The 23,169-nt window shown below is 37.2% G+C and overlaps 1 protein-coding gene across 1 annotated transcript in view; it reads right to left on the bottom strand.

The window, feature by feature from the left end:
• Positions 1 to 23,169, bottom strand: part of LOC134661126 (protein sickie) — a 231,065-nt gene that overhangs the window by 20,491 nt on the left and 187,405 nt on the right. The window contains exons 19-22 of the mRNA XM_063517077.1: positions 3,345 to 3,428; positions 2,800 to 2,928; positions 1,773 to 1,952; positions 814 to 1,051 (exon numbers count right to left, since the gene is read on the bottom strand). Coding sequence (XP_063373147.1) covers positions 814 to 1,051; positions 1,773 to 1,952; positions 2,800 to 2,928; positions 3,345 to 3,428 — 631 coding nt within the window. The remainder of the gene's footprint in view (positions 1 to 813; positions 1,052 to 1,772; positions 1,953 to 2,799; positions 2,929 to 3,344; positions 3,429 to 23,169) is intronic.

The following is a 23,169-nucleotide window of genomic DNA, read 5'->3' as shown; positions in this document are numbered from 1 at the left end:
GTGCTTTCATAGTACCTACAGTACTTAACCCGTAATTTAAGCACTGATTCCCAAAAGCTAAGACCCGCTAATAGTCCCATTCTAATGATAATCAATCAAAAGTATATGTATATATATAAACTTATGTAAAAAGGATAGGATAGTCTGTGTTAATGTGTCATTGTGCGCAAATGTGTGATGGTTACATAATTAGTATAATTACTCTTTCTAGGTGTACCAGGAATGTAAGCTTCTTACGCTTTATCGTACCCATCTAATAATAACTAAGAGTAGAAATCTGCACGAAATCCATGTCGAACCAAATTATCGCAGCTTTAAAGACGTCCACTTTCGGACATAAACCCAAAGGTACTATACTTCTCTGTTTGGCCTAAAGGTTGACTGGTAGAGAATGCCGTGAAGCATTAAGTCCGCCTTTTGTCACTGTATTTTTTTACTGTGCAAGAAAGTTTAAATAAATAAATAAAGGTAACAATGACGAAGCGCATTGCCATATCCACCTCGCTATTTCCATCATTGTCCGGAGGGCACGTCAAGTTGTCAACTCGTGTCATGACACAGCGGCACAGACAATCCAACCTTTAGACATAGCATAGTCGCGCTACCCCCTCTGCCACACATACGGTAGCGTTACTCCATCTTCGAGTCAATCTTTGAACGGACCAATCACGGCACGGGATTCGCTCACCTCGTCCCCCCGCACCCCCGTATTTTTGACAGCATCGGTTTCATAAAATAATTGCTCTAAACTCAGTCTAGAGGATTCCTAGTCTATGCACAGCGGTCACGCCGACTTGATGTTCATTTGTTTACCTTTGGTTTGTTCCGCGGGGGCCTGCGGGCACGTCGGCTTGTCCTTCGCCTCTGGGATCGCCTCATGGGAATGTTCTAAACTGTTCTCGTTGCTTCCCTCGCGGATCGTGTGCGGATCGTCGTAGTGATGGGAGCCCGATGAGCTGTCCTGAGACGACAGCTGCCCGAGCGACGAGTGCTTGGCCGTTTTAGATATCTTCGCATTTCGAGAGAAAGCTTTCGTAAATGACGAACGCAGCTGTTGACAATATCGAAAGTAAATTAAGTATACAGAAGTCAAGCTAAATTGACGCATAAGGGATTCACTACGCTTAATCGCATTAGAAAGAAATTTTAACGTAGGTAAAAATAACAAAATGGTTAGTCGCTTTTTGCTCTGATACGAATAAACAGAAACATCATGCTGCAGTCAATAGATAAACTCAACGAAACCATCACACGGCTTTGATCGAGCCCATATGAATAAGTGGCCAGGTGCAGTCTAGGGCTATATTATTTTCATTTATTCCAAGGAACTGAAATATCTTGCTTTGGGTGGTGTTTATTATTATCCTAATGTACCTATATTGTATAAAGGTGGTCCAACTTTGTATGGGATAAAAGTACAATAAACTTTACCTCACCATAATTATAATTAGGTATGATTAATACGAAATAGTAATCCATGCACTACATTTGAACTTATTTGTTTATGCATTTATACCTCGACGACCTCCAAAACATGTTCTAAAATATGGAAATATCATATTTGTACACAAAAAGTAAAGAAAATATTTGTTGTGAAGAAATGTACCTAAAGCAAATGTATGTTGACAATGTGTCTTACAAGATTCATAATTTTTGTCGTAGAGCTTTTTTGCCCTATCAGGCGCAAGCGAGACTCGAACTCACTTTTTTTTATTTGGCAAGAGTTAACGAGTAAAATACGTTGAATGCAAATCTTTCGAGTAGTAACTTACCCATCCTTTCTTCTTATGCTTCTTATCGTGCGGCGCGGAAGAGCCGCTGCTGAGGCTGTTGATGCTCGACACGCTGTCTGTGGAAAGGTGTCGAGTGATCGCTCCGTTCCCGGTTTGTGCCAAGCGCTGCGGCGAACTCTGCTGGGTGTGAGGTGCTGCCGGCTCTTGCTGTTTTTCAGCCTAAGGAAAAAATTAAGTTACCACCAGTTAGACTGGTAAAATTATGTAATAATGGCGACCGTAGAGCTGTACCCTCGCCTTGAGGTTTACGCGACTTTAAACGCTAGCGACTGCATAAACTCAAACGTATCTCGCTTGCACCAATGTGCAATGCTTTATATATGGGTTTAATTCCCTTTATTTTAACGTTTAATAGCATCAATCATTATGTGAGACAGATCCGTGTGTCTTGTCACTTGTCAATTCAAGAGACACGACGACGTCGAAAGTGGAACGGGAACAGATACATTGATGGCCAATTGGATGCAAATGGAGCCTCACTGCTCGGCTCATTTCATGTCAATTATTTATTTTATAGGCCGTAGCTTTCCAATATGTTATCGAATCGATAATTATCTGAAGATATGATTTACAGATGTACGTATTTAGATACTCTACCGATATCCCTGTGTCAAGGGATATCGTACGCGATTGCCTAGATACACAAATATTTCACTAATATCGGACATTGTTTTAACTAAACTGCACTTAGTCGCATATAATATATGTATATCCTTTAGCCGCCCAAAGGCCTTTAAAAAGGTCTCCAGTCCATTCTATTTTGAATCTTTATTATGACAAATCAAAAAACACATGTTGACAACGTACTCGTATGATGTCAACATGTGATTCTTGGACTAATTCAGTGTACATATTTATATTTCCCGTACCCTTGTATATAACTATATATACGTATAGGATCTCTCCCCTATAACTTTCGGGTAAAGGGGAGAGATCTTTAGACATTTTGTGTCTGTATATAAGCCAAATAAGGATGAGTACTTATGTACACAAAAGCATGGGTTACCTGTCCCGTGATGTTGACGCCGTCGGCCCTGATGCCCATGGACTGCATGTGGGCCGTGGTCAGCCCCGCCTGGATTGACTGCTTCCGAAGCAGCTCGATGGTCTGTCTTAGCTCGGTTAGCTCCGAGTCCTATCACAAAATTACTCACTTTACATTTTATTTTTAACAAACGGCACGCTATTCATTTCTCTTGTTAAGACATGGTTGTTAGACACTCACCCATCCACATATGTATAATGATCAAGATTATTTGACTATATAAAAAGGAAGAAATCATTTCAAAACGGCAGAAATGAGATCGTACCGCCAATAAAATTCACTGTAGAAGTGGAAACTCTCACTCGATATACCTACTTTAAAAAATAATAATTTATAATGCAAATAAAACACAAAGTTAATAAATCGTTAATAAACAAGTGAGTCAGTGATAACTAACGATTATTTTAGGATGTTTTATATAATTATGACTAATGCACATAGCGTATCGCATGAGAGTGAAATTTAGTGCAATAATAAAATGTAATTTATTATAATGTGTACGTTACCTTTCTCTCGGCAGTGGCCGTGAGCGATTGTAGCCTCTGCGTCATGTTCGAGAGGCTCTGCTCGAAAGCAGATACTACATGTGCCTGTAACAATGAAAAAACACTAATGAAGTATTCTCTTCATATTTTTTTATTTATTATTCAGGTGGGTGGACGTATGGTTGTAATTTTCATTTAAGTACTTTAGATGTCAACTTTTACATCTGGCATACGTTGCGGTAGTTTTCAACGGAAGTTAACAGTAGAAAGTATTCTATTAATCACTTTTAAATAATATATTACATTTAATACCATTGTAGAACAAAGTACTATCTAAATGTATTGTAGTACAGTTCGACGTGTGTTTGCTGCATTTGCTTTCACAATGTCATGATTTGGAATTTGTAACATTTGTTTGTTTGTATTTGCGCGCACGGGAATGGTGTGCTGACAGCAAACAAACGAGGATAAATCAGATACCGGCTCTACGTAAATATGTAATTTGTTCGGATCACAAAAATCCTATAATTTTATTCAAACTGCCAAAATAAATTCCTATAGTAGTTTCCGGCCATAATAGTAAAACAAGACTGGTAGTTAAAAGGAACCCCCTCGCATCGAGCCAATACTGGGGACCGATATAACATTTTAACATCGTAAGAGTTCGTACGAAATACATAGATGTTCTTAACAGTTTTAATTTTGAAACATCTAACCAGTCTAACATACATACATAAAAAACACCATTTTAGAAATTGGTCCTTTACGAGTTACACTACTATGTAGGTATTGTAGTGTAGATAGCAACCTATGTTACGTCTAACCTAAATGAAACTTTTACAGTTGCATTTTGTAGACTGGTTTATCGCTCACTGCGTTTGCGCTGAGCCTGATTAGTATTTAGAATATGAGTATAATAATTAGGGCTTCTTTGCAACCAGTCGACCGACATCCTGCGTTCCGCGCGTGAGTAATCAGAAGTGGCCACAAGCCGGCACAGATCTCTTTAATGGGTTAGTTGTAGGACGAGATTGCTCTGTTACTCGGCATGACGTTGCTACCTCACCTCACCTCGATAATGATTTAAATTGCTCTCGCCCGTGTACGCTCGATGCCTATATCGGCTCGATGACACTGTAATTGCCACATAAATACGAGTATTAAAACCAAAATGCGCGCGGCTTTGACTTTATATACTTTCTACGCAACTTTTTTGCGCAAACCTTTTCCTAATAGGGTTTGGGTAATGGGTAAAAATCGAATCTATCAAAAACAATTACGCAGCAATACTTACTACAACGTTGTAAATTGACAATAATATTATTGTTATGCTAAAAATTCAAAACAGTATCGGTGGCTGAAATTAAACATTTATTTGAAAAAAAATAGCATTTTCAATTGGTATCTTTGAAGTGATTATGGAATATACCTAATTGATTCTGTAATTTCATCATTAATTCACGTTCACCCTTTTGCTTATTAATAAAATAAAATAAGACTGACATTTATGAAAAACACCTAGGGGCTGAACGATAAGTAAACATTTTATACAGATATACTGGAAATGTGAGTCATCGAATTAAATTGCTTTATAGGCCGGCAATAGTGGGCGTGGGCTAACTGGACACGGGAAGCTTTATTCGACGTCACAGGAACGCACTCAGCGAAATTAAAATACATGGTCGCAGAGGGCAACGAACGTGTTCCCTAAACGTAAACAGGGGAACATTACTTGGATACATACAGTATAGGTTACATAGATAAATGTTTTGTTGTCAGTTTTAGTATTGTCAGTTACGGTCAAAAAGCACGTAATGTTCCAGGTCTTAAAACAATTTCTAATGGTGCATATGCACTCGTACTAATGAAAAACAACGACACCTTACATACAAGTAGTCCGTTCAGTATCCTAATAGGGGTTCACCTGTTTGCAAGCATGCTGCCGAGCCAATTACGCGTTCGTCAGAGATGGATCTACGTGGGACACCTTTAGCACACGCCGGAGGGCAATGGAGAAAAAGTGCGCGAAGCAGGTGCCACGTAATTATTAATCGACAGCTGAGGATGCAGCCGCTCTCGGGGAATTAATGAGAGACGACAGACTTCCTAGGCATTTACCACGTGAATCTAAAGCTGGGGGATAGGGACAACAAGAATATCTTACCTTCGTTGAAACGTTGGACTTTCAATTTGGTTATATAGCATAATTTCTAAAATCACATTTCCTAAGTACGAAATTCCTAAAACAGAACATCGAAAATCAAAATGTCTAATGTACGAAATTCCTAAAGACGCATGTCCTAATACACTTTTAATCGAACGATCTCATTTTCGAAAATAAATATTCCTTTGTACACAATACCTAAGGACAAAACTTTGAAAGTCAATATGTCTAGTGCTCAAAATAGCTACGTTCAAAAAGCCTAATGACAATATATTGAAAATCAATATTTCCGAGAATATTTCCTTCATACCCTAAGTTGACGGAGCCCCGCTACGTGGGGCTCTTATTTCTGGGCGGTTTGCCCTTCGGGCATTTGAAGCTACCTAACGAACCTAACCTACCTACCTATTGATTTAGTTTAGTGTGACGTCCGTGAAAACAGTACACTTTGGAGGAAAAAGCGTAGGGAGGTAGGTAGGTTAGGTTCGTTAGGTAGCTTCAGATGCCCGAAGGGCAAACCACCCAGAAATAGGAGCCCTGCGAAGCGGGGCTCCGTCTAGTTAAGTTGTAAAGGAAGTTTTATGAAAATAAAGTTGCGTACGTTTGACTCTTTAAGCTAAGGTCAGCTAAACGTAGGACAAATGTCGTTAGAAATTTCGCAGTTTATACATTTTAAACTTAGGTCAACTGAATGTAGGAAAAAAGATCGTTAGTGTTTTCGTGCACTAGCAGTATTGTACTTTAGAAATTTAAATAGTAGGTTGATTAACCGTAGGACATGTAACTTTAGGAATTTCGTACATTAGACATTTTGATTTTCGATGTTCTGTCTTTAGGAATTTCGTACTTAGGAAATTTGATTTTAGAAATTATGCTACATAACCTTCAATTTACTAAATGTGTATATCGCCATATCGAAACTCTAAATTATATTAAATAGCTATGGCACTACATGTATTAAAAGTTGGCGTGTCAGAGTGCGATTTGCATATAATAAGGTAGTAGCGGTAATGCAAGTAACAATCATTTAGTAATTAACAGTTTACTGCAATGGAAGGGGAAGAGAAAGCAGACGTTAACTAAGTAGTTGTTCAACACTCAATATAACAAACTTATCAGTACATATTATCAGAACAGTATATATCTATTATCATGTCATTGAGTAGAAAAAACCGTCAAAGTAAATAAAAATACGATTGTCTTTCTAGTCTAAAAACGCCAGAATAGTTATTATAGGTAGATGTGAATTGTAGGTAATTTATTAACTGTGTTTATTTACGTAGACAAATAATGGAGTCCGCAATTTGTGCCAATTGGATGCAACGTGAATGTGACTGACGAGTTGTTTCCGGCTTTCGCATAAAAAGCACTCTATATGGTCGCACTTACTATTACGGTCTTGTTCAATATCTTTTATCGACGTAATGTACCGAAAGGCACTGTTTTCCGGTGGACCGTTAAACGAGTAACAAAGGGGATAAAACAACAATTCTTATTGACGCAAATGTAAGCAAACGATATCAAGGTGAGACACAACCTTCATCGAATTAAAGTTTATAATTCCATAAATCTGCGTTAACATGTGCACAATGACAATAAAATCGATAATATAACCAAGTGTAGTAGATTTTATGCTTAAATAATAATCATATCGTATGTTAAGGCCCACTCGGCAGCTTGCGGCTTTTACGGCTATTGTTACATGCCAAATTATGTTAAAAGAATGTTCTCTTATTATATCCTCGCCATAATTGGATAAACAATATACGCTGCGAGATTATTTTTCTGACGGCCAAGACCCATAGTTACTCGTTAATATGGATACCTACATATGTAGCACTTTGTTAATTTATTACTACGTGCTGATGCTATTTTTTTTTCGATGCTGTTATTCTGATTATTTATTTTGCTTCAATATTACGAATGCAATTATTACACGGCATAACAATTATGTATTAGACAGAAATAAAATATCGGTGTCCTCGCAGTAAGGAAAACATCGTGAGGAAAGTAGACTAATCGAAATAAGGCGGAGTTACCCTCTGGGTTGGAAGGCATGGAAAGTAAGATGGTAGTCGCTATCGTAAAACCTTTTGGGATTAGTTGCCAAGCGGAGCCCAGGCTTCCATGAGCCGAGACAACGCTAGGGAAGATAATAGATAATGATGATAATGATGATAATAGATAGTTTTGTTTAAGAATTTTCAATTCAACTGATTGCCAGCTTGTAACCAAAGTACGATTTCTAATTTAGCATTTATGTGTATGAGAGTGCACCTTACCTAATACCTGACTTGATATTTGGTTGCTGAAAAGAACTAAAGATCAAAAACCAAATTAGCGTGTACTAATATACTTAATAAGGTACAAGGCCCCGATCACGCCTCGCCCACAGCTTCAGTAAGATTCGTCTCACCCACTCATAAATTTATTGGGGAACAACTACGAACGCCCACATGATGTCTTACTTACACTTACTTAAATCTGTATCATTCTTGATTTGTACGAAGTAGGAAGACAGTTAGTCTCAAGTAAATTTATGTTTATAACTATTACAATATCATGTTATGTTACATTGTAGTATTTACAATCAATAATACGAAGAGGGAGACGAAAAATCCAATAATACATAAATATGTATGTTTATTCAAAGTTTCCAAAGTTTGCAAAGGATCATATGCCGTTGAGGTCATATCAGGTGCACTTTTTTCACTCCTCCAACCCAAGCTGAAAAGTTAACCTAGCATCTGATATTGGCTCTACTATACTGTTGAGTAAATTACAACTGGAAATGAGACTTTCGTGAAAATGACTTTAAGCAAAATAATAATAGTTTAAAAGATACAGAGGCTGCACGACAGGACCAACCCAACACTCGAACTTGTTTACTTATTTAATCAGTATGATTTATGTAAATATCTAAATAAAAACCGTCTGACTGCTATCACTTTTTTAGGCGAAATGTTACAAAACCGGTCGTGGGAACCGATGTTACAATAATCGTTTAAAATCAGTGAATGAGCGACCGAACTATTAAGTCAACACCTGTCCTGGTTGGTTTTTTTGGTAGCCAGGTAGAAGTATGACAAAAAGTACTACACAGGTTACGTGGGAATTTTCGGGCGTTTAAACTTCAAATCTCTTACATAGAATAGTTATTTTCGATACAAGTGCGAAAAAGAGGAAATTCGAAACGAGTGGCGATAAATTAAAACACGACCGAAGGGAGTGTTTTAAATCGACACGAGTTGCGAATTACCTATTCGCACGTGTATCGAACAACGTTTTACAGTACATATGGCACTTTAAAGTTTCGACATACGCACGAAAAGTGCTATTTTACGCACTAGTGCGGAAAAGTAGCCCCATATGTACTGTAAAAATTATTTCACTTTATACCAGACGTGTGTAATTTAGAAACATCAATGTAAATAATATGTAAGTATTTGGTTTAATATCTTTGACATTCAAATGTAACAAAAACAACTACACACAATTTTCATAAATATTGCTCGTAAAATAATATATATAAATATACAACTTGTAACTGTTGGGTTTATCTATGAACGGCATACACTGATTTTTCCTATAAATGTCTAAGCGCAGACATTTATACCTATACAAGTCTTTATTTCACGCTAAGTAGTAGGTATGATACCGACACGACGCGCGACCGATTTCTATAAGCACTTAATCGCCTTTACTAAAGCTTTAAAATCGATGAAACGTAATCGTATAAAATAGACCAGCGGTTTTCAATCTTTTATTTTTGACGGAACCCTTTTGGTAAGCGAAATACTTGATGGAACCCTACAATACGGTGGCTGTATAGTAAAATTTTTCGAGGCGACTAAAGCATAGTGTTCTAAATTCTTGCGGAACCCCTGCAAGGGTGTCGCGGAACCCTAGGGTTCCGCGGAACACACTTAGAGTATGGCTGAAATAGACTATTCCAAAAGAATCTCATAATACCTCAATGGAGTAAATGTACTACCGGTATATTGCTATTGATAATATTTGGTGTCGCTTTTATCTTTGCCGCTCTGTAAGACAAATAATGATTAATAATGTATTGACCCTACTTACCACAGAAATCTTACAAATAATACGAAATTAAATAACTAACGCGAAAATAAACTTATAAAATATGTATAATTAAATTGACAAAAATTATGCTTACATTCGGCCAAATTCGGCTATGCCGCAGTAAAGTAAAAATGCGTAGACTTAACCGAGAGCGTCAGAATGACGTGTGGTGCTTTAATTATTGTATTGTTAAAGTAATAGAACTTAATAATTTACTCATATTAAACCAAAAAAATCAATTGTGTTATTGTTAAATACGAGTATATTAGGTCCTTACATATGAAATTGGCGTTTGGCGAACTGGCAACTTTGGTTCAAAATATGTGGCGTTCGGCTAGGAATTCCAAATTCAAATTTATTTCAAATTTAAGACCATGTATTTCTGTGTTCGAATTACGAAATTTATTTGTTATCGCGTCATTTGTTTTTCTTTCACATCGTTCTGTTCACAATATGGAGAACTTAAAATATCGCTATATTTACGAATATGAGTTTCACCTCGGCACTAGTGCTGCAGAAACGGCTCGTAGGATTAACAATGCGTATGGGGAAGCTACTGCAAAAGAAAATACGGTACGTTATTGGTTCCAACGTTTCCGTTCTGGAAATTTTGACCTACAGAACAAGCCCCGTGGACGGCCGGAGACAGAAGTTGATAACGAAGAATTAAAAGCAATTGTGGAAGCAGATCCATCGCAAACCACGTCAGAGTTAGCGGCAGGCTTCGGTGTGAGTGATAAAACCATTTTGATTCACTTGAAACAAATTGGAAAAGTGAAAAAACTTGAAAAATGGGTACCGCATGAATTGAGCGACGCAAACAAAGAAACACGCGTCGAGTGTTGCGTTTCACTTCTCAACCGGCACAATAATGAAGGCATTTTGAATCGTATCGTTACTTGTGATGAAAAATGGATCCTGTACGATAACCGGAAACGTTCTTCACAATGGCTGAACCCAGGTGAACCAGCCAAATTCTGCCCGAAACGAAAGTTGACTCAGAAAAAGGTACTGGTAAGTGTCTGGTGGACTAGTGCCGGTGTCATCCATTACAGTTTCTTAAGATCTGGGCAAACAATCACGGCTGATGTGTATTGTCAACAATTGCAAACGATGATGGAAAAGCTAGCCATTAAACAACCCAGACTGGTCAATCGATCTAGCCCACTGCTGCTTCAGGACAATGCTCGACCACATACGGCACGTTTGACGGCCGCAAAACTAAGGGAGCTGCGACTGGAATGTCTTCGACACCCACCATACTCCCCGGACCTTGCTCCAACTGATTACCATTTTTTTCGGAATTTGGACAACTTCATGCAAGGAAAAAAATTCAATTCTCACGAGGCTGTCCAAACGGCCTTCAAAGATTTTATTGATTCTCGCTCACACACTTTTTTTAGTAAAGGAATCAATGAACTACCTTCGAGATGGCAAAAGTGCATAGATAGCCATGGTACATACTTTGACTAAATAAAAAAATAGTTTCATAAAAAAAAATCGTTTTCATTTCTGCCATATGAAACGCCAATTTCATATGTAAGGACCTAATATTAAAGTGCACACAAAACAATAAAGGGGAACCCACATCAGGTGAATATGCACGATCACCCATTAAATTTCTCCCCTACTGATGTTTCGATTTGATACGTTACTTTCATAACGTTGAACACAAATAGCCATAACTATACTAAAAATGAGGGGATATATGTATGAAACACACCCTAAAAATGTAATTAAGGTGTGCAAGTGATTCACCCAACCGCTTAGGTTTAAAACTTTTGTAAGTTAGTGACAGATCCGCCATATTCTATCAATTCTTTCGTTGGTCTGTAAGTCTAGTTGTGTACCTATTTTTAGAGCTAAATAACGTTTATGTTGTTTCTAAATACATACAATAAATAGGTACATAAATAAAAATGAATATAATCTAAAAACATTCACTTACCTCTTCTAATATTGGGCAGCTTTTATAGCGAGATTTCTTTAATGCCAGTTCCCACCATGGCACCGGTGGTTTGGAACGCAAGATGGTTTGGCACCCAACTTTGGGATCGTGTGATTCATACAGAGTGTCGAGAGTTCTAGAAGAGGGCCGAGATTGTGACTCCTCATCTTCGTCTGCCGGTATTCCAGTTACACACTCGCAACACTTATGAGGTCTCCTAATAACAGTATGAGGTCTGTAGTCAGCACTGAACGAATGTCTATAGTTTAGTCGCTTATTGTTAAACCCGGTAGTTTCACTAACCGATCTTTTAAATCCATTTCTATTACTTTGTAGAGGCATTCTTGGGATTTGATGCACTTCATTTAGTATACTAGGTTCATCGAGTAAACTGACATTATCTCCCGTAAGAGGCGTATTGGGTTCCGAATGATACCCCATTTTATTACGTTGTAAACTACCATAAAACGGATTTTCTTTGATATTACTTGTTCTCAGATCAATCGACTTTGGCCTTCGTAAATTAAGCGTTGCAAATTTTTGGGGAGATCGATGAAATTTAGATTTGTTAGGCAAATCTTTAAGAACATCTTCTGTGTCCGTAGATGGTATCGTGGAATTGTCACTGTAACTAGATATAGGCCTGTCGTTATCGGTGAGATACGAGGACGATTCTGAGCAATTATCACGGTCGCTATGACTTCTTCTACAGTCAACGGAGGAGCCGGTAGTGTCTGTGCGCAAGGAATGCAGCTCTGCGCCGTCTTGGTTGGCAGAGTGCCGCCTGTAAGACTGTCGATCGCCGTTATTTAAGTTCGCGATACCAATTTTTTCACCACTTCTTACGTCCTGCTCCGTCGTATAATCTAAGCTTTTCAGACGCCCTCGTGGCTTGATGTCTATAGAATCGTAATGAACTTCTTGTTGCCCGCTCGCATATTTCACTGGGGAATTTCTCTTTGGAATCTGAAGGTTCGCTCTATCATAAATAGGCTCAGAAAAACTGAGCCGTGAAGTTTTATCCGATACAATATTAGCAGCTCCATTACTTGAATCGTATTGTACGCCAACGTTACAATCTAGAAAACTATTTTTGTTGGGGGTCCTTTGAAGCGTAAAGTACTCTGAGTGGCGCTGAGGTAGATTAACAGTTTGATTTGGTTCTACTAGGTTCCTTATTTTAATTCGGCTTCTAGGTGCGCGAATTGTAGCAAATCCATCATGTATCGGGGAGCCATGATAAGTAGCCGAGGTGGTCACCGCCATGGTCAGCTCGTGTTACGCACTGTTAAATGCATTCTTGCTAACCAACATGTCGTGGTTCTTTAGAATAAACGTTTTAAACCGATATAACGTTTATAGGGACGTCTTATGCACGCCGTTCAGGCCTAGAAAGCGTAAAATTGTAAAATACTCCTTTAAGTCTTCATTGCCTTGCACGTGCCAAGCCTTCACCTTTAACTCTACGTTTTACGAAATGGAAAACAATGATGATACGTGCTACGAGGGTTTGTTTAAAAGTCGCATTTTATTATTTGATAAATAAATGATTTTTAATGTTTATTGTAACGAAATCGTTTTATTCTCTGCAACTATATAAAAGCGTACCAATTACTTGACAAACACATCCCTATAATATTAGTGCTTTAAAAATTACTACCTACATTTAGGTATGTAGTAGCAAAGTGCAGTGCGCGTACAAGTATTTAAATTCCCGAAAAATAATCTTTTGCGCAGTTTGTAAAATCATGCTGTATTGTAGCTACTGATACTGAACACGTCTAAGATGTAAGTATATAGTTTAAGCTTGTAAGCTACTAGTTGGCACATCGCATGCATCCGGTCGCCGTATCGACGCGTACCTAAGCATTGCACTCACGCATAGTTTATTTTGTATGAGTATTACAGTTTGTGGAGTTAAAGAAAAAATGAGCCAGCTTGGAGACATCCCAATACAAACACCTTTCGTGTATGAGAAGTGGCATGTATTATTTTCCTCGGGCTAGGATGTTTTATAATAGCATTATGTTTTATTATAGTACGAGTACAGGATGTTAGATTAGGAAGTTAGCCCAAGCCGAAAAGTTCACTTGATGTTAGCTTTACTATACAAGTTAACAAGTATGTAAGGCTCAGTAGTATATAATTTAGGCAACTTGCACTCTAATATATTTTTAAGAGGTTTTTTGTAGATTACCCACTTTATGTAATTTTATCATTATATCTAAGTGGCAGTGGCGTCGGGCGCTAATCATCCGTTCTTTACAAACAATGGGTAGGTCATGTTGTAATACGGGTTGAGTTATAAATTGTAAAAAGGGCAAAGCTGCCGTCAATCGGGCCGGGCGTCGGCGCAGGCGCAGGGGCAGACCCTTGGTTGTTCCTTTCAAACACTTCTCAAACTTTCGACGTGCTATTTATAATAGTTTTACCAATATAATAAAGTGAATGGCTATCTAGTCAAAGACTTTATTAGACAGAAATAAAATGCAAAAAAGCATGTTGCACGTTGAAAATATAACCATGAAAAATGCATGTGGCCGGCATTTAGGTATTCTACGAACATTTCTCACGTGTTCGTAATTATCGACCAATTTAGAGAAAAGAAAAAAGAGGTTTAACGACATACTATCTAATAAGCCTGCACCTGCAGCACAATGCGTCCCTTTGAGAACCGTAGGTTGCAATAGAGAGGGAGATGCACGGAATGTTTATGCTTGCTGTCTCCCTTCCACCAACGCACTGCACGCGGCTTGGCCGTATCAACGACCTTTACGTACAGACCGTAGTACCGAGTGTGCAGCACAATATTTTCGTTTCACGGTCATTTCGTAACATTTCAATATTCACATGTGCATGCTGATTGACGTAATGTAAATAAACTTGAAATGCTTGAACACCGTTGAGGGGATTTCGATTATTCTAGGCTAAACGACCGCTTGTATTAAGGAGAATATTGACTGGTTTATATTATTATATAACTAGCGACCCGCCCCGGCTTCGCAAGGGTTAACAAATTATACATAAACCTTCCTCTTGAATCACTCTATCTATTAAAAAAACGCATCAAAATCCGTTGCGTAGTTTTAAAGATCTAAGCATACAGACAGACAGACAACGGGAAGCGACTTTGTTTTATACTATGTAGTGATAATTTAATAATCAAAGTTATGATAAAATGATATTGCACATAAAGTGACATATTTTATAGAGTTGTATTTTATGCGAACGTTTTACATGGGTAAGTACATGTATTTACTTAAAAGGGTTAGATATCAAAAATATGAACAAAGATGAAAAAAAAAGAATCTTTCGAAAGTACCTATGTTGATATATTTTCCGCCGCAATCGAATGAAACATTGCGATAGCTGTTATAATACTAACTTAAGTCAATAACTTAGTTGTAAATTTTATTGAAATAAATAATTTATGATATTCTAAGTTTTGGAGATTAGACTCACAATCAAAAAATAGTATACTTATCATTACTGCCATTTGAACAATAGGTATTAAAATATCCAAAAGTTTTCCCCATTTGATTAAATTATTTCCCAATTAAAAGAGTGTTGGGAGAATATTATTATTAATATAGAGAGAAAATATATAAATATATCTAAAAATAGAGAACATATTACTTGGTTGAAACCATTTTTTTTTTGCGCTCACGCAACTCACGCTAGCATCAAGTTCGAAACCGACACGTGTTTCAAAGAGATCGTGACCCTAACGGTTTCTATCAGCCTCATCTTATTGTCGGGTCCGTCGATCATGCCTATGCACATGTGTGAGCTACTATCGTTTAGCGCAGCGGTCGGCAACCCGCGGCCCGCGGGCCGCATACGGCCCGTGAACCTGCCACTTGCGGCCCGCGAGCCTCCCTGGCTATTTTGTATGTAATATTGACAAACGACAATGTCTGATAAAGTCATAAATATTAACAGAGTGCGGCCCGCGTCAACTTCGTTAACTACTATGTGGCCCTTGGCTGCTAAAAGGTTGCCGACCGCTGGTTTAGCGAACTAATTATACTGTACTCGAATCAAGCGCCGCAGGTACCGTACGATACGATAACATAAAAGCGAAGCAATATTTAGTTTTAATGAGCTAAATAAGCCCAAAGCTATCAAGAATCGGTCATTGCTCAATATATTTCCTGCATAGGTAGCTTATATGGTGCACCTTAAATACTAAGGCGGTGGAACGGAGACCGTTCGGTAGTTATTGAGATATTTTTCCATCAGACATATCAGTGCCAAAAACACTATTTTCTAAACGATTAAAAGACCATTTTCCTAAAAACCGAGAAATGTGGCCCTGGGGGCCGATTTTTGAATTTCGATCGCTCGATTTCGCCACTCGAAATTCGGTGGAAAACGGCGAAATGATAATTTTTGAAATACGAGCCATTGAAATTGGGAATCTAGTGGTATTGACCACTCGATTTCAATTCTATTAGTAGAATTCAGATGCCTAGCAGTGGAGATATTATTTAACGAAATACATGAAATCGAGCGGTCGAAATTCAAAAATCGGGCCCCTGTCCCTTTTTTACAACCACCAGAAAATATATGTATTTAAGTTATAAAATTAGTTTGACTTTTTCTATAGGAGTATTAGGAGTACGGAATAGAGATAAGTAATTGCGGGCGTTGCAACAAAAAACATGTTTTCATGACTATTTTATTATTAATTTTATTGAAATTTTAAATAAATAAATATTATAGGACATTTTTACACAAATTGACTAAGCCCCACAGTAAGCTCAAGAAGGCTCGTGTTGTGGGTACTCAGACAATGATAGATATAATATACAAATACTTAAATACATAGAAAACAACCATGACTCAGGAACAAATATCTGTTGCTCATCGCACAAATAAATGCCCTTACTGGGATTCGAACCCAGGACCGCGGATTCACAGGCAGGGTCACCACCCACTAGGCCAGACCGGTCGTCAAATTACCTAATTAATAATTTTAATTAATAATTTTACCGTCACATAATCTAGGAACTAAGAACCCAAGTGAAGTTCAACATAAATCTAGAATATGACAGCCCACATCGCACACCCAATTAACAATGCAAATAACGATGATCTCAACGTAATTGATTATGATTCCATGTGGTCAGTCCACGTGAGATGATTTTATTTACATCACCTAAGTATATGTATAGTTTACAACTACTTTAATCCTTGTTACATTCTACGCACGTCGTCTAACCATATATCACAGAAAATAACAAAATACGGCAATATATTAGGTACCTCACTGTTTTTTTAAGACTCACATAACATGTGAATACGAATTGAAGTCCTTGGACGTAATATCATATGAAAATTATACATGTTACATACATATGTATTAATTATATCTTTAAATAAAAGGCGTGCCAATTACCGTAGAGTTATTTGATATAAAGGGATCGCGGTTGAGCAACATTTTAAGTCTGTAGGATCAAGGGGAGCATCTGTTGTGCACATGGCCCGCTTCCACCTATATAGCTGTACAAGAGCGCACTTGATGGGATATGGGATAGACATTCGATACGACTCCGAGGTAAAACATGAAACTGCGGCATCTGCTCAATCGTTATAATTACTCAAAACGCGGCCAAGGAGCCGCTTGATTGAGGTGACTGAACAACTGTCGTGACAGTATGTATACACTTAGTAAAGCAGGTTAAACCAACAATTCTACATTGTTTGGAAATGTATCGTTCTGTATATGTATATCAAAATATGGCGCAGATTCCGAACATTAGACAGTAAGTTTGACCCGATCTGTCTTATCGTGTTCTCATTAGCATAAATTGTAGTATTCTATACAATAAACTGAAATTTCAATGAGATAAAATGTTGTCAATCGGTATGTATGTATAACGAAGAATGTGGATGTGATCGCAGCCGGAATTGTAAACGGATAAAGCTGATGTGGATTCGATAGTCCCAATCATGTATTATGTTGGTTATAAACATGCGAATAACTAAGTGGGTTGGGCGCATTGTATTCGGCTCTATTCACATACGTCACGTCAAAAGCCAGCACTGTTTTAAGGGCACTCACGTGACCTCCGACTTCTCTTTGCTATTGTCATGCTAATGCAGGCCACTGTTACCGATCAACTGTGACACACTAGTGATAATCAGCTAAGCATTAGTAAGCGCAACGGGGTTCATCTCATGTAGTGGCGGAAGTAAGTGCAGAAATGTATGGAGCAGCATGCACTTTCATTTCAAGCGATGCCGCTTGGCAATGATTGTTCATACCTTGGAATGGAAAGTAGTTATTTAAAACTGACTATGTATATTAAGGCAGATTCATATGATCCTAGATTGAGTGTTTTTGTACTTCTAAAGTCGCCGAGTCACTGCTGTATATTACCATAAAAAATTATAGAAATCTTTAAGACAATTACATTTCTTTGAAATCATTTCCTAAATCAAGAAACGACATTTAACTGTACAAGGTCTCCTATTGAATCATACATATACTAGGTACCTTTCTACAGGTGGTCTTTATAACGTACGTTATCGCCTGTTATGTCGTGTGAGTCAGGCGCGACCACCTCGTGAGTCTGGCTCAGCAAAGTTTATCGTTTACAGCAACCAGTCCCGGCTATCTCTGTTTAAGTACAGTAGCTGATGCTTCCTGACTAGATAGGATGCTCCCTTGTAGAGCTTCCTTCCGTACTTAACAATTGCTCTTCAAGCATAAAGGATAAAACCACTTAAGCGAGTTTAAGTAGTCGTACATATATATTTTTATAGTTTGGTTAGTAAAAATAGAAGTAATTAGTGTGTCCTACTTTTATTATAAAATTATACAGCAACGAACAGAAACGAATCTGATGTTTCTGAAAATGTTATGTATTTTCTACGACATAATTATTAACAATTTATGACACCCAATTTTATACAGAATTTTGTTTGTTACCTATGTATTATTAAAAAAAAACCGGCCAAGTGCGAGTCGGACTCGCGCACGGAGGGTTCCGCACCATCAACAAAATATAGAGCAAAACAAGCAAATAAAAAAACCGGCCAAGTGCGAGTCGGACTCGCGCACGGAGGGTTCCGCACCATCAACAAAAAATAGAGCTAAACAAGCAAAAAAACGGTCACCCATCCAAGTACTGACCCCGCCCGACGTTGCTTAACTTCGGTCAAAAATCACGTTGTTGTATGGGAGCCCCACTTAAATCTTTATTTTATTCTGTTTTTAGTATTTGTTGTTATAGCGGCAACAGAAATACATCATCTGTGAAAATTTCAACTGTCTAGCTATCACGGTTCGTGAGATACAGCCTGGTGGCAGACGGACGGACGGACGGACGGACGGACAGCGGAGTCTTAGTAATAGGGTCCCGTTTTTACCCTTTGGGTACGGAACCCTAAAAATGGTATTTATCCCAGGCCTACATCCCGAGATATTTATTAAACTCTAAGGTTTAGTTTTATATAACACAATGACAGACTCGCCCACATCCGTTAATTTTGATGCCTACTGTTCAAGACTCCGGGCAGAGAGCACGAGATGATTAACTACATAATATAGTGTATGACATGAGAATCGCTGCTCCTGTCAAGGTCGACCCGCAAGTTGCCGGTGACGCAACACTTGCCCGGCGTGTTTTGTATCAAAAGCGATAAATCTTGAACTGAGGTCAAAAATGGTTAACGCGCATGTACGGATAGGATCGATAATGTCCTCCCGAAGACATGTTGTTTAATTTATTACCGATTCCACAGTATGACTGGCGTCGTATGAAAGTTAATATAACTGTGATTTAAGCTGATGATTATTGTATAGTTAATATTGTAGATACACGAAATAAGTGACAAAATAATGTCAATTGACTGACGTTAAATGAAAGAGCATGCTACCTCCATATTGGCAATGTGCAGGATATTGGTGCATTCAAACGCCTTTCCAATAAAAATAATCACAAAATTTAGGATAGGAAGATATTTATATTGACTTAACCTCTCCTCCAGATATAGTTAAACCTATTGCACACAAAAAATCTACATTGGTTTATTTAATTAATCTTCCAAAAGAGCTCAACTGAAGGGCATATCTGGAGAGCAACATAATATTGTATTAATCAAATATTGCGCTGCACCCAAAGCTAATAGGTCTAGAAATAGACAATGAAACAATTCGCAGTGACAGTACAGTAGCATATTATTAGAAATTAAGAATGAAAGCGCCTCGTCGCTCACACAAGGACCAAAGTACTACTGAAGGATGAAGATAGACCTAGACCCTTTTGTTCTTACACCTACTTATTAGATTTATACTTAGGCCAACTGATTTCCCCAGACAAAAAGCCGATATTGAGTGTTGGTGAATTATGTTGAGAAATTCTCCAGGTGCTTCAAGCATCATCATAGCACATAACTTGCCATGCATGGCCATGTAGGAATGGCATATACAGTGTGGAAAGATAAGTCGGGCCCTGGAGGGAAACTACCTTAAATCCTTAAGCTGGCTCATTTTACTTAAAGGAGACATTCCTTTATTTTTAAAAAGAAACAAAACTGCATTCAAAGATTTTCTAAAACTCGCTTGCCTCGTCCGGCCAAATTCCAAAAATTAAACACTCGCAATTTTATTCTACTAGTCGATACAGTTAATGTTATACACTCGTCTGTACTTTAGTACTCAAGATTTTTTTAGACAAGCCAAATTGAAGAAAAAAAGAAAAATCTTTAAATGCAGTTTTGTTTCTTTTTAAAAATAAAGGAATGTCTCCTTTAAGTAAAATGAGCCAGATTAAGGATTTAAGGTAGTTTCCCTCCAGGGCCCGACTTATCTTTCCACACTGTATATGATGCCCATGCATTGTGCGTATTAGAAAATTCCCGTAAAAAAATTTTTTATTTCATTTCGAAAACAATTTTGCTCGAAATTTAATTTCTGTCTTCAGAATAATGTTTACAATATTGAGGCTCAAAGTGGAAGCAGAATGGCATAAAAATTAGAATAAAATACTTTCGCTTTGCTGTGTTGTGAACAAATGAGTAACTTTCGCTGCGTTTCCAGGATTAAGTTTTGTTGAAATAAAACAATAATATGAATTGTGTAATTTTGTCCTGTTAATGGGCATACTTTGTCAATCAGTGTCAAGAAAAAGGAATTAATATGTGTATGTTTGTAATCGATGGACACAGATCAAACATCGATCCATCAAAAGATTTCTATCCTTTTTCCGTACGTAGCACATGTTGCTTCAGTAATAACTGATTTTAACGGACACAACGAATTATACTCCATCCTCTATTCATTTATTTTTCCGACCTCTGTTCTTTTTGCTATATAACTGGTTTGCGTTTCCGATATCGGTTGCCAGTATGTTCGTTCGCGTTCCAATCCATTAAATATGCAAATCCTACATCGAACTTCCTATCAAAGTGCGTATTTAAATTAATATACATGACAAAAATAAACATTAAATTAGTTAAACACTGGGTGACTTACAGCTAGCTTGAGCTAAAATTTCAGACTCTGACACCTGTTCGCTTTGAATATGTTTTAAGGAACATTTTACGAGTTCGTTGTCTTTGTACTATAAACAAATGAACTATTCTAATTCTAACCCAAAGGCCAGGCTGGATAACCATAAACTTTTTGTTTGCCTAATAGGTCGTTAAGCCTGCGACTAAAACGTTCAGTAGATAGTACCTTCGTGCTTATCGTCGCCGAACCTTAGTTGACTACGCTATTTATAAATATGACCACCTTATTTACAAGTGTGTTTATAAAGTAAACATGAATGTTATTGCTCGATGATGTAGGGTATTGGACATTAAGTGATGCCACAGGGCGCTAGAGATCCCCTGGCCCGTCTCCACATGAATTAACCTCAATTGAGAGTGCCGAGGAGGCGCTTCGCTGATTGAAGACAGTCCACTCTAACAACCAGTAAACGACCCTCCCAGTCTTCCTGCCTCTTCAATAAACGAGCGAAATTTACTATGTAACAATGTCCCATTTATTTGAAGTTTTATTTATTGAAATAAAACTGCGTATTATTAGCGGTATTAGCGGTTATTGAACCGCTAATACCGCCGCGTCGGCACCTACATGGTTGATGGTAGATATGTATGTGTGTAGGTTACAGCACAGAGATACGATTCAAAATATCGATAGATAAAAGATTATAGCTAAAGATAACATAAGTGTCAATTGTAACAAAGACAACACAAATTCAAGTGGACGTTTTAACTTATACGTTTACAAACATCCTAGTTCTAGGGTAATGAAGCCATAATGGTACTATGATTTATGTGCCAAGTTACAGTAAATCTTTCTTCATGTACCATCCGGTGTAAGCAAAGAGGTGCTTTGAACCTCGCCCTTACATGAGCTTTCTCAGAACATCTTGTTAACATATTCGTATGAGCATCAACTAAGTTCAAAGATGTCACACAAGCTGTGTGTACAGTACGCCTGAACGTTTTGTACCTATTTTCAATTTATTGTTTTGAAAGTACAATACGCACAGTTGCATTCTGTTTCTAGTAGGCATGTTTTTATGCATATCCCTAGTGTGTTTTTAGATTAATTATGTAACATAAGTTAAGTATTCGGAAGAAGAGCTAGGAGCAACAATGTTGCGTAAATGGGCCGCGACCCGCAGCCGTCGCGCGGTGACAACCACTGGAGCACAAGCTATACGCTAACCACAAGATGCAGTAGTAATATTTTATCTTGCCTTACATACAACCCAAAGCTATGGATCGCTACTGAAGTTACATAGTTCTAAGTATTTATAATCTTAATGATGGTTTAAAGAAATTATTTTAAACGATACCAAGCTCTAAACGGTGAAAAGAACCAAACTTGGAGTAATATCCTAATATGGATATGTATCTTAATTATTGTAAACAACCTTAAATTAAATTTCAAAGCTTATGTTCAAGGACCGGAAAACCCCTCTTTACGCTTAATCCTATCCATTCGGTAACCCAATCAATTCGGTTACCGTATCATTCGGTAACCCTATCATACTGTTACCTGATTGTAACGGTAAGCTTATTGAAACGGTAACCTTAACCTTTAACCGAGTTAATCTCAAAACCCCATCGCGTTAGGGTTTTTGTTAGGGGTTTTTAACCGGTTTTTATTCAGTTATGGTAACCTTTATTATCGGTTGCTTATTGGTTTGATACATTCGTATTTAGTGATGTGCCGTCAGTCAAATACCTACTAAAAGAAAAAGTTAATTTATTAATAGAACTAATAGTTTATTTTGTTATTTTTGTATTTTTTTTTTTTAATTTTGCTTATTTTAATGTTTTTGTTTATTTTAATGTTTTTGTTTATTTTACTTACTTTGTCTATTTTTTTATTTTGTTTATTTTACTTATTTCATTTATTTTATTTGTCATTAATTTTGTTAATTTTATTTATATAATTTATTTTGATTATTTTATTTATTTTGTTTATTTTTTTTTATTTTTTATTTTATGTATTAGATTTACTTTATTTACTTTATTTACTTTATTTACTTTATTTACTTTATTTACTTTATTTACTTTATTTACTTTATTTACTTTATTTACTTTATTTACTTTATTTACTTTATTTACTTTATTTACTTTATTTACTTTATTTACTTTATTTACTTTATTTACTTTAT

The sequence above is a fragment of the Cydia amplana genome, chromosome Z (genome assembly GCF_948474715.1).
Source record: "Cydia amplana chromosome Z, ilCydAmpl1.1, whole genome shotgun sequence".
NCBI classification, from domain to species: Eukaryota; Metazoa; Arthropoda; class Insecta; order Lepidoptera; family Tortricidae; genus Cydia; species Cydia amplana.
This window is presented reverse-complemented; position numbering and strand designations above follow the sequence as displayed.